Below are 15610 nucleotides of genomic sequence, written 5' to 3'. Positions count from 1 at the left end.
CCACTTCCTCTTAAGACATGGCTAGGCATTCTCTGCCATCCATCACTCACACCTCATGGTGAGAGACAGGTTAGATGTCCGTCCTTTGCTGCCTACTGACCCCATCCAGCCCCTTCCTCCCTGATCCTCTCCTTTGAGTCTTAACCATTCAATTAAAATGTTCACTCACTCATCATCAATATCATCCAATAATTTCCCCAATAATCCTTTCAAAGGCTGTTTTTCTGTCATTTCAAGTCCCAGCATCATCCTAGATGCCTTCAGGGTACACAAGGATAACAGACAACTCTGTTATCTAATACTCTGGCCCCTCAAATCCTTCATCTTCTCATTTTCCATGACTTTTTCCTCCACCAATCCTTGGCCTCCCATACCCAAAGGCAAGCTATAGACCCTATCGTCATTCAAACCTGGCTCGATTTCCCAACAGTTAATTTCAGAATTCCTTTTTTGATACCTGTCCTTGAGCTTTTCTCCTTCTATAGCTTTCAACCTCTGATCACTCTTTCCCAGCCCAATTCTAACAAAAGAAAAAGAATCAAAAATATATTTTTCTGTTCTTATTTATTTGTTGTTTCCTCTGAAGTTGTCCTTCAACCTCATTTGGATCACCGGTCCACTGGCCTTTCCTCCTTCCAAGCCATCATCTGCTTTTCTTTGCTTCCCAGCTTTTTAACATTGATACTAACTCACAGTCCAAGATTCATCATTTCAGTAATCTATTGCCATTATCTTAAACCTGCCTTTCCTCTCTGCCTTTTCCTAGAACTCTCTGGCAAGTCTTGGAAGACCCTACTTACCTACTTCCTGTACACTGCATCTGAAAGCCAGCAGTGCTGGAGAGAGTTCCACAGCAAGGCAGAGTGCACTCACTGGTCTTTATGGTTCCAGCACAAATCATCTCTCCTTACTGTGTGACAATGCTACTTCCTGCAATAATCCTTTCAAACCTCAAGCCCTATTTTTCAAACCTCTGACCCCCTCACCTCCTGCTTTTTACTCAATCAGTGACTTTCCCTCCTGCACCATAAGGAGATATCAGATGAGAATCCCCTTATTTGTGCTGCCAGTCCTACAAACCCTAACTACATCTGTCTCCCTCCTCTCCGAGTTCCCTCCTTCTCTTCCAAGACAATCCTTCTGCCTCATCTTATAGTATCCATGATCCCTTCTCTCTCAAGTATTCATTAAAGCAGTATGTCTCACACAAGAATCTGCATTACATGTATCACAGCTCATTAAAAAATGCTTTTTCTTGATGCTCATTAAAAAATGCTTTTTCTTGATTCTCATCTCACTTCAACTACTTCCATATCTCTCTCCTTCATTTCACAACCAAACTTCTAGAAATGAGCTACCTAAACTCCCTGTCTCCATTTCTTCGTTTCTCCTTTTTCTCTGTCATTTTAGAGTCCTTCTTCCCCTATTACTCCCTGAAGTACCATCACCTAAGGTCACCAATGAACTTCTAGCAATGTGGTTTGAACACCAAAAGTAAAAGCTGAATATCATTGACATACAAGATTGGAAGATCAATGTTTGTAACTATAAAACATTATCCTTTCTTTTTAGGAAAGAAAAGAAAAAGATGTATCTGGTCAACTCCAAAAAGGAGACATAAGAAAAAAAGCCTCCCAAGAGGTAAGATGAGAGTACAAGAGGAAGCTGGAGGCTGGAAACAGCTTATGCAGGGCTTGTAGGTCAAGCTGTGGAGGGTTGAATTTTATTCTAAATGCAATGGGAAGCCATTGAAGAGATTTAGTCAGTGAAGTGACACAACGTAAGCTCAATTTTGCTACGGTGCAAAGAATGAGTTGGAGCTGGGAAAGAATGGAGGCAGGGCAGCCATTTTGGGGCAGATGCCATGAGAGTTCTTGGTGGCTTGGATTCAGATCTGACAGTGGAGATGCAGAGAAGAGTGCCAATTCAAGATCAGTTTTGCAGGTATTGTTGACAGGATTTGACATATTATTAGCTACAGATGAGAAAGAGAAAAATCAAGGCCCACTCTTCAATTTCTGGCTTGAACAAGTAAGTGGTAATGCCCATTGCTGAGGGAAGATGCAAACATATTGGGGGATAACTCTTAGAGTTCAATAATTGACCTGTTCCTTTAGAGGTTTCTGCTAGCCATCTATGCAGCTGTGTATAGATGTGTGTTTTGTCAAGAACTGTAAAGGGTCTGAGATGTTACTCCACTTGCATTGGTATCTCCTTATATATATGAGTGCTGCAGGAACACAAGGTATCTGGTCAGGGAAAATAATTCTTTACTGATATTCACAACCAGCTTATCAGCCAGAGCAATATTACAGCGTCTGTCTCCCATACACAAACCCAAAGGCAATGCTAAGAGAGCTAATGGAATCTTTCTATTCAAAATAGACTACAACTCATGTATAAGGGATGTAGAATGATGGATTTTTCTGTTTAGATACATGAGAGGGATAGCCATCATCCTTTCCTCCTGAAAGGAAAAGAAAAAACTTTGCTGCTGTGAGATAAAATGGAAAAGATCCTCGTTCCAAAGCTCTCCATCCTAACCTTTGGAATTTAAATGCATCTTTCCAAAGGCCAGAGAAACTCTAGGTGTTGCTGGCTTTTACAACCTAAAGATGTCTCCAAGTTCTGGGCTTTACCCCTTGTGATATATAAATACCTAGGAAAAGACCACTCCAGTTTTCCTGGTACTTTAGGATTTAACCTAGGAAGCTAGTCCTGGGTGAACCCATTTGGCCATCTCAGGAGATAAGAGAGGTTTTATTCTCCCTCTAGATCAGAGTAATTAACTAGAAAAATAGCTATAGCCCTAATTCTCATGGTGTGGGAAGAGGAAAATGTTTCTGGGGAAGTGAAAGCAAGTATTTCCTATATTTATATTGCATACATTTCTGTGTCTCCGGGACTAGGGCTTTTTACAGGAACACTGAGAAATCAGGAAGTTATATTCCCCACAATATGGCAATTTGGCACTCATTGAAAAAGTGTGGTCCATATATATATATATATATATATATATATATATATATATATATAATCTGGACCAGATAATAAATAATATCTGGACCAGATATGCGTGTGTGTGTGTGTGTGTATATATATATATATAAAAAATCTGGACCAGATAATATATAATATCTGGACCAGATATATGTATATATATGAGTTATCAATAAAATAAAGGTATTCTGATCTATGGGAGAAGAAAAGAGAACCACAGACCTAGCCCTGCTCTAAGTAATCCCAGTGGAAGAGGAATCTAGCAAGACAGACTGAGGGAACGAGACCAGTGAAGACAGAGGAGCACCAAGAAAGAACATGTTAGCAAGCCAAGAAGGAATGGTTGACTATACTGAGAGACTAAGATAAATTCAGAGAAGAGGGCCTTGAGTTTGGTCACAAAGAATCACTGGAAAATTTAAGAAAAATTTTGGTGATGGAGGCAGGAGCCAGTTGTGTGGGGAGGATAATGAATGGGGGGTGATAACATATGTAGACAACTCTAGCTGTAAAAGGAAACAAAGCAATAGATGGCAGCCTAAGCCAGTGGCTTAAAGCTCCTCTTCCCTGACTTAGTTTATCATTAGTATGATCCCAGTGTCCAAAATCACAGGGCTGGTGTCCTTTTAAGACACTTAACAGAAATGATTCCATTCTAAGAAAAGTAAGTGACCTTCCTGGGCAGGAAGGAGAGACAAGCTGCTTTCTCCCCCATTCTACTTATTAGTCAATGCCCTCTCACCATGTTATGTGTGTTCTCTATGGGCCTCCTTGGTTCATTGTAAACTAGTCAGATTATTCAACTCACACTTCTGAGCTTTGTCAATCACTCTCACAACTTCAATTACCACCTTTATACTAATGGCTCCCAACTCTACGTCTTCAACTCAGGTTTGTCTTCAAGAAACACATAGCCAGCTGCACACTGGGCGTCTTTGTTTGCAAGTCTCCCATTGACACTACAGTCTCAATATGCCTGAAATTAAATTCACCTTCTTTACCAAAAACCTAGTCTTCTAAGTACCATTCAGACATTTATTCCAACAAATATGCAGTGAGCACTAACTGTATATACCCATTCTGAAAGCTGAAGACAGATTTTTTTTTAAAGAGAGAAAGTAAGAAAGTGAGCAAAAAACAAAGGGGAAAGCTCATGGAGGGTTACATCCTGGCTGGGGGAAGGAAAGAATATAAACTAGAAAGCACATAAACAAGATAATTTCAAGTACTGATGACAGGATGAAAGAAAATAATGGATAGGATTACAATAGTGACTTGCAGGTTGGGGTGGGAGTCACTTTGGATTGGATGGTCCAGGCAGAGGGACTCAAAAGTGCAAAGAACCTGAGGCAGAGAGGAAAGACCAGTGTTGTTGGTGATGATGAAGAAAGAAGGTGGTAGGAAGTGAAAAAGTAAACAAGAATCAGATTATGTAGGGTTTCACAGGCCCTTGGGAGCCTGTTGTAGTTTAACTTGAAATGAGGAACTTAATCTACCCAGGTGCCAAGCAAAAACCTTAGTCATCCGTGACTAACTGAACTCTATTAGCATATTGACAAGGTCTATTGGTTCACCCTCTTCTTTTCTACATTAAAATCTAATTAGTTTATTTCCATGCTTAAATCTTGTCCATGGCCTCCTATTGCCCTTAGGGTAATGTTCACTGTCCTTAATGTGATTGTTAAAGCTCTATCCAGTCTAACTCATGCCTTTCCCTCCAACTATTAATATATCTCTTTCCACTCAAAACTCCAGTCAACCACTCTGAACTTTCATTTCTTCCCATTTCATTTCTCTCCCCTTTGATCCTTGGCATGTGCTATTCTCTTTGGATGCTATATTCTGAACCTACACTACTCCCCATAAATGTTTAGTTATCTCCTTTTCATCAGTCGTGTTGACTTATGTCTATCTCAGGAATACATACTCTGACCCCTAAATTAGCCAAGCTGGTCCCATAATTTCTACAGCACCCAGCACTGGCTCTTTTGGAAGGTTCCAAATACTCTATTGTAATTACTTACATAATGTGTCTCTTCTAGGCTAGATGGTAATGTCCTGGCACAAATTAGCTATTAATTTTTTTTAATGAAAAACAAATGAAAGAAACCATACTTTCTGTAACCCAAAATTTGAATAATGATCTGACAAAGGATAGTTTGAGAATTCATTATTGTGTTATGAAAAGGGGTCATAGACATTATGGGCACCACATGGTGTAGATACAAACTAAACGTTATTGGAGGGAAATTTCCAATACAATTCTCCAAATTCTTATTATCCCATATTTAGGGCAGACATACGTACTCTGCACACCCCATGGCCAGCAGCCCAGTAGTGAGATGCCCACTCTCACAATGCTCTACACGTTATAGGATTAGGGAGACAGGGAATGTCTATGCAACTATACAATTATGAACACTCCCTGGTCAGAGAAGTGACTTTGTTAGAGAGGGGAAACCTCTGGAGTCAGTGTCAGATGGTCAGTTCTGTTGAGGTAACTCTGACCTTTTGACATCTCTCTGCCAAGCTACCGAAAGGAGTAGACTCCAGTCCCTTCCAGATTTGCCTTTCTTCATATTGTATTTAAATGAAAATTTTCAGGTTTTTTAAAAGAATCGTTTTATTTTAAATGTGACAGATGATGTGCTTTTAATTTTCTTTTTTCCAATTTTCCAATTTTTTACTGGGGTAAAATACACATGACATAAAATTTATCATCTCAACCATTTTTAGGTGCATAGTTCAATGGTATTAAAATACATTCACAATGTTGTGCAACCATCACCACCATCCATCTCCAGGACTATTTTACCTTGTAAAACTAAAACCCTGTACCCATTAAACAACTCCCCATTCCTCCCTGCCCGCAGCCCAACAGAGATATTTTTCAGAGTCATATTATTTTACATTTAATTAATCAGCTTTATTTTTTAAAAAACAAAACACATAAAAAGATGTTTCAAAATTGTAAGAGAAAAAATATATATAGTAGTGCTGAAAATATACATACCACACTCTCATATTTTCTGTAAGTGTTCTCATCTCCAAAACCCTCCTTTAGTTATGCAGAAAAAAACCCTAAACTTGGCAATGAAAGGCAAGTTTTAGGCTCTATCAGGCTGCCCCACCTCTTCTGGATAAATATTCAGTAACTTCCGTGTTTGAACTTCCCGCCAGCCCTGGGTCCCACCGGCTTTCGCTTCCGCCCCCTCTTAAGGGTTCACCCATGCCTTTTCCTCCCGAAGTGGCCTGCGGATATCACCGCACTTGCGTGCGAGAGGCATGGCTGCACACTCTGTGTCCTTTCTAACCTGCAGAGAAACGTTCTTGTTCAACAGGACATCGGTCATCCTGTGGGATCAGCTTCTAAAGTCAACAGCCAGTGAAAATTGTGTTCTTTTTCCACAATGAAGCAAACTCACCTCTGCACCCTCTGGCATTGCATCTCCTCTGGGTCTCAGCCTCACCTTCCATCTCTCCCTCATGGTAGCCGCCTTCTTGGCAGGGTCCTTCCCTCTCGGTTTTTTTAATACCTTGCACTTTGCCCACTGAAGGCACCTAGAAACTTTTGGAAATCTCTTGTACCACACACGGGCCGTGGACGAACCTGGAGAGGTGCTTTATAAGACACCTCCTCTCCACCTAGACGAGACTGTGTGGCCACCTCGTGGTGCGGGCCGACACAAACGAAAATCAGGAAATAAGCTCTAGGATTTCCCCAGCTTTATCTAGTTGATTGCAACAGGTCATACCAGGAGTGAAAGCAGATGGTAATTTGGGGAGGCAAAGAAAGGTACACATAAGAAGAAGGATATAATTATAGAGAAATAGCAGGAGAAAAGTGAGGTACAGGGGTACAGAGATCTGAAAGGGTGGGAGTTAGGGGCATGAGAAGGGAAGTCACTGATTGGGACTGTAGGAGGCTCACTGAAGACCCCAATTTAAACTATTAACAAGTCATTATTTGGTCCAGGGACAGCCTCATCTAGACACGGAATCCAAAAGAAGCTCAAAAGGGTGGATCAGGTTCCTCAAAAGAAAGATGACTCAACTTGTAACTCCACGGTAGAGACAAGGGCCCAAAAGGCGAGAACTGAATGTGCCCGAAAGTCCAGATCAGAGGGTAAGGCTGATGATGGAATCTGCCATTTGAATGGCTCAGTGTGGGAGGGTCTCTCCGGAAGCAGGTACAGAGTTAAGCAGATATGTAAAGTCAATAGTAAAAGGAAAAAGTACAGAGAATGAGGATGGGGGTATAACAAGAGGGACAAAGAGAGCAAGCATCTGTTGCATCTGAAAAGTTTTGTGGAAGAAACAGACATGTTCACAGGGACAGCTGTGGCCTGGGGCAGCAGCTCTCAAATTTTTTGGTCTCAGGACTCCTTTATGCTCTCAAAAATTATTGAGGACCCTAAGGAGCTTCTGTTTATGTTGTTTATGTCTATCTACATGTACTTGATTAGAAATTAAAACTAATAATTTTAAAATATTAATTCATGTAAAAGTAACAATAATAAACCAATTGCCTATTAACATAAACAGCATTATTTTATGAAAAGTAAATATATTTTCTAAAACAAAAAAAAATTAGTGAAAAGAGTGACATCATTTTATGTTTGTGCAAATCTCTTTGATTGTGAGTGAGCTTTATAAAAAGACAGCTGGATTCCTATAACTGTTTCTGCATTCAGTTGTGATATGTTGCTTTGACTGGAGGATAGAAAGAAAATCTGGCCTTACACAGATATCTAGTTTAAAAGGGTGAAGTAATTTAACAGTCTTTTGAGATATCTGTGGATATTCACCTTTAATACTACACCAACACTCAACAAGTGATAGTTTCTTAAATATTAGTTGTAATGTAAAATTTGAAACCATATCAATTAACTTCATACTCTGTTACAATAAAATACATTAATCCACCTTGCATTTTGAATGGACCTTCTACTACTGCAAGATTTTATAATAGTACAGCTGTTTGGAAAATATACATTTGGAATTATACAGTGAGCTTGTATCTCAATCACACAAGTGTTTTCTTGAGGCCACTGTGGTACTTCAGGATGCAATAGAAGTGCTTTATATGTGCTCTTCAGTTTTTCACATAGAATATTAAGATGTCAGATATGTACTCAAGGGTAGAAATTTAATAAAATTAATAATTTTTACTGGCTCACCAAGAACATTCTCAAGTGAATCTTGCTTTTATTTTTTTTTTTTTTTTGGTACAGTGAGTAGGTGGCAATAAAGGATGCAGTGATTCCTGCTGAGATTTGGGGACACTGCTTTGATGTGTCTTAAGGCACCAGCAGTTTTATCTGCCATTGCTCTTGCTCAATCTGTACAAAGGTTGAAATAGTGAAAAAGGCAAATAACATCATATTATGAAAACAATTTTGACCTTGCAAATTTTCTGAAATGGTTTGACAGACCCCCTAGGGGCTCACAGACCTTAGTTTGAGAGACTCTGGCCAAGGGGTTCAGATGGCTGCACCCCACTGTGGATGTCTCCATTGGTAGAGTAACCACTGCTAACCAACTGTGGTCTGCTCCTCCCCTGAGTGGCAGACAGGCACAGTGTCATGAGCAGCACCAAATCTCTTGGTAGGTGCATTGTTAGGAGGGTAAGACCTGGAGCCTCCAAGACTCAACTTCAGAGTGTGCAAGGGCCTTCCTGGGTCTCTGGGAGATTCTCCATGGAGTTTCCCAAGGGGCATTTACTAAGATCTTTCATTTTCCAGAGATCATTGATGGCACTTCGGAAATGAATGAAGGAAAGAGGTCCCAGAAGACGCCTAGTACACCACGAAGGGTCACACAAGGTAAAACTTGGAGATTGCTGGTCTCAGAGTACAGTCACCAGGAATCTAAATTCAGAGCTGTTTTACACTGAGGCAATATTTCTTAACTTTTTTTTTCATTATTACTGTGCTAGAGAGCCCTTCTGGATTTTTTTTCTTAATCAAGACCCTTCCCATGATATTTACTACTACAAATATATGTCCATTTTATGTAATGTGTCCATATGTATGTATGTATATCTGCACTATATAAGATTTTTCTCAGCACTCAAGAATGAGTTTTTCCACTACTGGCAGCAATATCACCGTTACTGAGAATGAGTGTCCTAAGTATATTCATGGTACTATACTGAAAGTACAGCTTGTCCAAAGTGCAGCTTGATCCAACCCATGGATCAAGCTTTTTCCTAGAATTCCAATCTCCATATTTCTCACGTGGCCTTTCTGAGAAAATTGAGAAGCGAAAAGCTCATTAAAACACACATGTGACACTATGACTGAGCATGTACAACTGGTGGAGTTGTGGGCATGTGCTGGTAAAATTGTGCATGTTAATTCACCCCTCACCATCGCTACCATTATTCACATTTCTGGAGTAAGTTGATACCACTATCCTTAGAGGGGAAAAAACAGCTGGATATTCGTCTGTTTGCTGGTGATATGGTCATTGTCACAAAAATCACAGAACTCTCACATGACAAATGTGATTTTCAAACAACAAATATCTAATTATTGTGAGGAAAAATGGATTAAATTTTACCACCTTAAAATCTAAATTATCATTTTAACAGTTTCTCCTATATTGCACTGGCTTATCTAGTAGTATTTCAACTTTTCTCATGGATAATTTTATTTTATTTTCACAACCACCCTTGGAGAAGATTGAATGACCTATTCCAATTTAGCAGATGAGGAAATTAAGACATGGAAAGGATTAATGGATTTTTTTCAGGATCCCCTGGGTAAGGGCTGGCTGCCACCGGATTAACAACCTGGTCCCCAGGAACTCTTTTCAGGAGCCATCGTTCTCCATAGAAAGGAAGGGGCAGAAAGAATACTGTCAAACCTTTGTCAATTCACTATTGCCCAAAATAGAAAACTGCTTATTCAAAAATTACTTTCTCATTACTTCCAAGGTCCTATGGATAATAGAAATAAACTCTCTCTGGGAAAATCTCCCAGGGCAGAGCATAAGTGTGAAGAAGAAACTATTTGGTCTCTGTGGTGTGGATTGATGTTACCTTACTGTTATTATGCCATTCTAGGCCATAAAAGACATCCAAGCCAGAAAAAGCGTTATGGTTTTTAAAATCATGATTTCACTTTTTTTCAACATAGAAAAGTTCCTGGACTTTTCTAAAAGCAGTGTGCTGTCACCATTAGGATTATTTTGCTGGCCCAGCACAGTGGCTCATGCCTATAATCCCAGCACTTTGGGAAGCTGAGGTAGGTGGATCACTTGAGGCCAGGAGTTCGAGACCAGCCTGGCCAGCATGATGAAACCCTGTCTCTACTAAAAATACAAAAACTAGCCAGGCATGGTGGTGGGCACCTGTAATCCCAGCTATATGGGAGGCTGAGGAAGGAGAATCGCTTGAACCCAGGAGGCAGAGGTTGCAGCGAGCCAAGATCACACCACTACACTCTAGCCTAGGTGACAGAGTGAGACTCTGTCTCAAAAAAAAAAAAAAAAAAAAAAAGAGGATTATGTTGCTGTGTGTGACAGCAAACCTCACCCCACTAAAAAAAAATAATAATAATAATAGTAGCTAAAGCAAGAGAGGTAGGTGGTCAAGAGCTGGTGTCATACACTGTAGGGTCCTGGGCTTATTCTTGCTTGTTGCTCCATCATCCTCAGCATGTGGCATCCCCTTCATTGACGTCCAGCCAGCATGTCTATGTTCCAGCTAAAGAGAAAATGGCAAAGTCAAAGAAGGGCACACCTCCTCCACTGAAGGTGTGCTAAATGCTTCCGGTCACAGATAGTAATTTGCTATCATTAATAATTTGCTATTGGGAGGTCGAGGTGAGTGGATCACTTCAGGTTGGAAGTTCAAGACCAGTCTGGCCAACATGGTGAAACCCCCATCTCTGCTAAAAATACAAAAAAAATTAGCTGGGCCTGGTGGTGTGCACCTGTAATCCCAGCTACTCAGGAGGCTGAGACAGGAGAATTGCTTGAATCCGGGAGGCAGAGGTTGCAGTGAGCCAAGATCATGCCACTGCACTCCAGCCTGGGCAACAGAGCGAGACTCCATCTCAAAAAAGAAAAAAAAAAAATTCTATCATTTTATTGCCAGGACTGGTTGCATGGCCACACCTGACTTCAAAGGAGGCTGGGAAATGTAATCTTTAATCTATAAGAATAAGGGGCTCAGAATCAGGGGCTTTATTACTAAAGAAAAAGGGAGACCAGAGAAAGAGGAACAACTAGCAGTGCTCACCCTGCCCATGTTTATAGCGGGCATTATGACTGCCCTCCTCTAGTTCCAATTCTTCTCCCCTTCCCAGACACTTGGAAAGCTCCATTATCATCCTCCTTGCAGGAGGCAGCTCTGCTATACTAGCTCTGGCAAATAAGCCAGAGAGATGGGTGTCACTTCTGGGTCACAGCATGTGAGAGCCCGTTGCAGCTCTCCACATTCTTTTCCTGCCTGTGGAAGTGTGTCGAAGAGGGAGGCGCCAGAAGGCCAAAGCAGCATGACCTACCACATAGAGGACAGCAGCCCTGGAGGGCCCTACAGAGGACTTCCAGTCCTACAGAGGGTCCTGTTGTCCTACAGAGAACTTCATGTGATAGAGAAAAACACTTTTCAATGTTAAGCCACCAAAATTTGGTTTCATTTGTTACTGCGGCACAGCCTACCCTGTCCTGTGTGATACAATATTCCTAATAAAATCTTCAGTGCAGAAAATTGTAAATCAGGCTAGGCATGGTAGCTCACACCTGTAATCCCAGCACTTTTGGAGGCCAACGTGGGAGAATTGCTTGAGCCCAGGAGTTTGAAACCAGCTTGACAATGTAGTAAGACCCTGTCTCAAAACAAAGAAAAAGAAAATTATATGGGGAAAGGATTCCCTATGTAATAAATGGTGCTGAGAAAACTGGCTAGCCATATGAAGAAAGCTGAAACTGGATCCCTTCCTTACACCTTATACAAAAATTAATTCAAGATGGATTAAAGACTTACATGTTAGACCTAAAACCATAAAAACCCTAGAAGAAAACCTAGGCAATACCATTCAGGACATAGGCATGGGCAAGGACTTCATGTCTAAAACACCAAAAGCAATGGCAACAAAAGCCAAAATTGACAAATGGGATCTAATTAAACTAAAGAGCTTCTGCACAGCAAAAGAAACTACCATCAGAGTGAACAGGCAACCTACAAAATGGGAGAAAATTTTCGCAACCTACTCATCTGACAAAAGGCTAATATCCAGAATCTACAATTAACTCAAACAAATTTACAAGAAAAAAACAAACAACCCCATCAAAAAGTGGGCGAAGGATATGAACAGACACTTCTCGAAAGAAGACATTTATGCAGCCAAAAAACACGTGAAAAAATGCTCATCATCACTGGCCATCAGAGAAATGCAAATCAAAACCACAATGAGATACCATCTCACACCAGTTAGAATGGCAATCATTAAAAAGTCAGGAAACAACAGGTGCTGGAGAGGATGTGGAGAAATAGGAACACTTTTACACTGTTGGTGGGACTGTAAACTGGTTCAACCATTGTGGAAGTCAGTGTGGCAATTCCTCAGGGATCTAGAACTAGAAATACCATTTGACCCAGCCATCCCATTACTGGGTATATACCCAAAGGATTATAAATCATGCTGCTATAAAGACACATGCACATGTACATTTATTGCGGCACTATTCACAATAGCAAAGACTTGGAACCAACCCAAATGTCCAACAACAATAGACTGGATTAAGAAAATGTGGCACATATACACCATGCAATACTATGCAGCCACAAAAAATGATGAGTTCATGTCCTTTGTAGGGACATGGATGAAACTGGAAACCATCATTCTCTGCAAACTATTGCAAGGACAAAAAAACCAAACACTGCATGTTCTCACTCATAGGTGGGAATTGAACAATGAGAACACATGGACACAGGAAGGGGAACATCACACTCCGAGGACTGTTGTGGGGTGGGGGGAGGAGGGAGGGATAGCATTAGGAGATATACCTAATGCTAAATGACGAGTTAATGGGTGCAGCATACCAACATGGCACATGTATACATATGTAACAAACCTGCACATTGTGCACATGTACCCTAAAACTTAAAATATAATAATAAAATTTTAAAAAAAAGAAAATTATAAATCATAAAGTTAAACATCTATTTAATCTGCTTCCCCCACTTTATTTTTGTATAAGTATGCATACATTTTTCTTTTTATATATAAGCTCATACTATACAGTCTATTCTATAAATCACTTTTTTCATTGTGTATCATCTCTGTATCAATGTTATCTATTTTTTTAACTGCATGGCACGTTACGTATGATTCACCGCAATTTGTTTAAATAATCACCTACTAGTGTACAGTTTATTTCTTATTTTTATATGAAAATAGAAATCAGGTTTGTGTGTATTTGTATCTTTGCACACTTGTCCAATAATTTCCTTAGAATTGATTCTTAAACACAAGCTTACTTGGTTAGAATCTATATCTTAATTGTACATGTTACCAATTTGCTGTCCAGAAACCATAATGATTTATATTCCCTTTAACAATATATAAGTATTCATTTCCTACATCCTCAATGCTGGATGTAATAAAACTTTTTAAATGTTTAGGTATCCTTAACATCCAAACAATGAGTTTCTTTGATTATTAGTAATATAGAGATGATTTCTAAATAAATCTGTCATCTTCATTTCCTCCTTGAGCATTTTTCACTTATGTTTTTTGCTTATTTTCCTAGATTACCATTCATCTTTTGCTTTATCTAATAAGGATATTAACCTTCTATATACCATGTATATTTAAATATTGTTTTTGCTTTAATAGTGTCGGGGTGTTTTTTGAACTGTGAACAGTTTTTTTCAGTCCTGCTTCTTCTGTATATTTTTAATTTTTTAAACATTCAAATCTGTTTATCTCGTAACTGTATAATTTCTGGCCCTGAATTTTGGCTAGGAAACCTTTTAATATCCATGGTTTATAACAATCTTTTTCTAGTCTTGAAAAACTGCTTATTAATTTTAAAATTAATAAGGCATGCTGGCTCATGCCTGTAATCCCACCACCTTGGGAGGCTGAGGCAGGAGGATCACTTGAGGCCAGGAGTTCAAGACCAGCCTGGCCAACATGGTGAAACCCCGTCTCTACTAAAAATACAAAAGTTAGCCTGGGGGTGCATACCTGTTATGCCAGCTACTTAGGAGGCTGAGGTGCGATAATCACTTGAACCCAGGAGGTGGAGATTGCAGTGAGCTGAGATTATGCCACTGCACTCCAGCCTGCATAACAGAACAAGACTCTGTCCCAAAAAAATTTTTTTAATGACATATATTAAATGTTAGTTCTCTAGTATATTCCTGATCCATCTTTATTCAATCCCCAAATTCAATTTCCAGCTAAAATGGAGTACTTTTTTCACATACGTCACGTGGTTTTCTTGCCTTCTCAAAGTCAGGGAAAACAGGAAAAAAATTACTTAAAAAAGTAATGACATTGCAGGTTTGTAGATCAATATTTGTGGCCATAAAAGATGTGGGTTTTTTCTTTTTTAGAAAAAAGGAGAAAAGAATATGGCCAGTCAATTTCAAAAAGAAAACAGAAAAAAAAATGCCCAAGACGTAAGAAAGAAAAGTGAAGTGTTACTCCCTTGGTGTTTATCAGGCCCCTCACCTGACCAGCTGGCATGACCTCCTCTCCAGCCACATGTGCCTGGAGCACAGCCAGCCCCAACCTTGTCCCCTAGGCCACCCCATCAGTAGACTCCCCCACAAAGGAAGAGCAAACCTAACACCAACTTGGTTTATACCTAGTCTTCTTTTCTCTTATCATAGGGAGGGAATGGGGTTGAGGTGGACATGAGGCATCAGACAATTTTGAGATTAGAATTGTTTCCTGTCTAGAGTCAGAGCCCAGAAGAATAGACACAAGAAACCTAAATCCCCAAGCAGGATTCAGACTTTCAGTTCCAAACTGGATTAGATTTGGAGTCATAGGGTGTTCAGAACTACCTCAGTCAACCCATGCTTGCTTGCATGCCTGCATGCATGTGTCTACTCCAGTGCACAAACTGTGTTACTTGCAGAATAAGAAACAAAAAAGCTGCATTTTTCTGGTTCCTCTGCTTCATCCCACTTTTCTTTTTCTCCTCTCTATTCTCTCCCTCTTCCCTTTCTCTGTTCCTTTCTTTTTCCCTTTTTCCTTTTTTAATTTATTTTGTAAATTTTTTGTATAGACCAGGTCTTGCTATGTTGTCCAGGCTGGTCTTGAAATCCTGGCCTCAAGTGATCCTCTTGCCCTAGCCTCCCAAAGTTCTGGGATACAGGTGTGAGCCACTGCACCTGGCCCCTTTTTCTTTATTCTTTTACTCAAAATTATTTACAAAGGGCCTAAGATGTGCCAGTCAGTGGGGATTCTCTTGGATTCTGTACCTTTATGGGAGCCAGCCTGGGAAGGGATCTTGTCCCAGCTCCCAAACATGAATTAGGACATGAGGCTCACTGCTTTGGAAATCCCTCTAATTTTTCTGCTTGTTCCCAGCATGCCTCAATCTTGGGGTTTGGCCTGGAAGGAAAGTCATATCTGTCTGC

At 40.0% G+C, this 15610-nt stretch overlaps 2 protein-coding genes across 21 annotated transcripts in view; one reads left to right on the top strand and one right to left on the bottom strand.

Annotated features, from left to right (window-relative positions):
* Positions 1-15610, bottom strand: part of SP140 (SP140 nuclear body protein) — a 189072-nt gene that overhangs the window by 104456 nt on the left and 69006 nt on the right. The gene's annotated exons all lie outside the window — the stretch shown is intronic.
* Positions 1-15610, top strand: part of SP110 (SP110 nuclear body protein) — a 61392-nt gene that overhangs the window by 17157 nt on the left and 28625 nt on the right. For all 20 annotated transcript variants that reach the window (XM_063791746.1, XM_063791744.1, XM_063791745.1 and 17 more), the window contains 3 exons: positions 1573-1641; positions 6977-7126; positions 8745-8825. In XM_063791746.1, coding sequence (XP_063647816.1) covers positions 1573-1641; positions 6977-7126; positions 8745-8825 — 300 coding nt within the window. The remainder of the gene's footprint in view (positions 1-1572; positions 1642-6976; positions 7127-8744; positions 8826-15610) is intronic.

The sequence above is a fragment of the Pan troglodytes genome, chromosome 13 (assembly GCF_028858775.2).
Source record: "Pan troglodytes isolate AG18354 chromosome 13, NHGRI_mPanTro3-v2.0_pri, whole genome shotgun sequence".
Classification (NCBI taxonomy): Eukaryota; Metazoa; Chordata; class Mammalia; order Primates; family Hominidae; genus Pan; species Pan troglodytes.
This window is presented reverse-complemented; position numbering and strand designations above follow the sequence as displayed.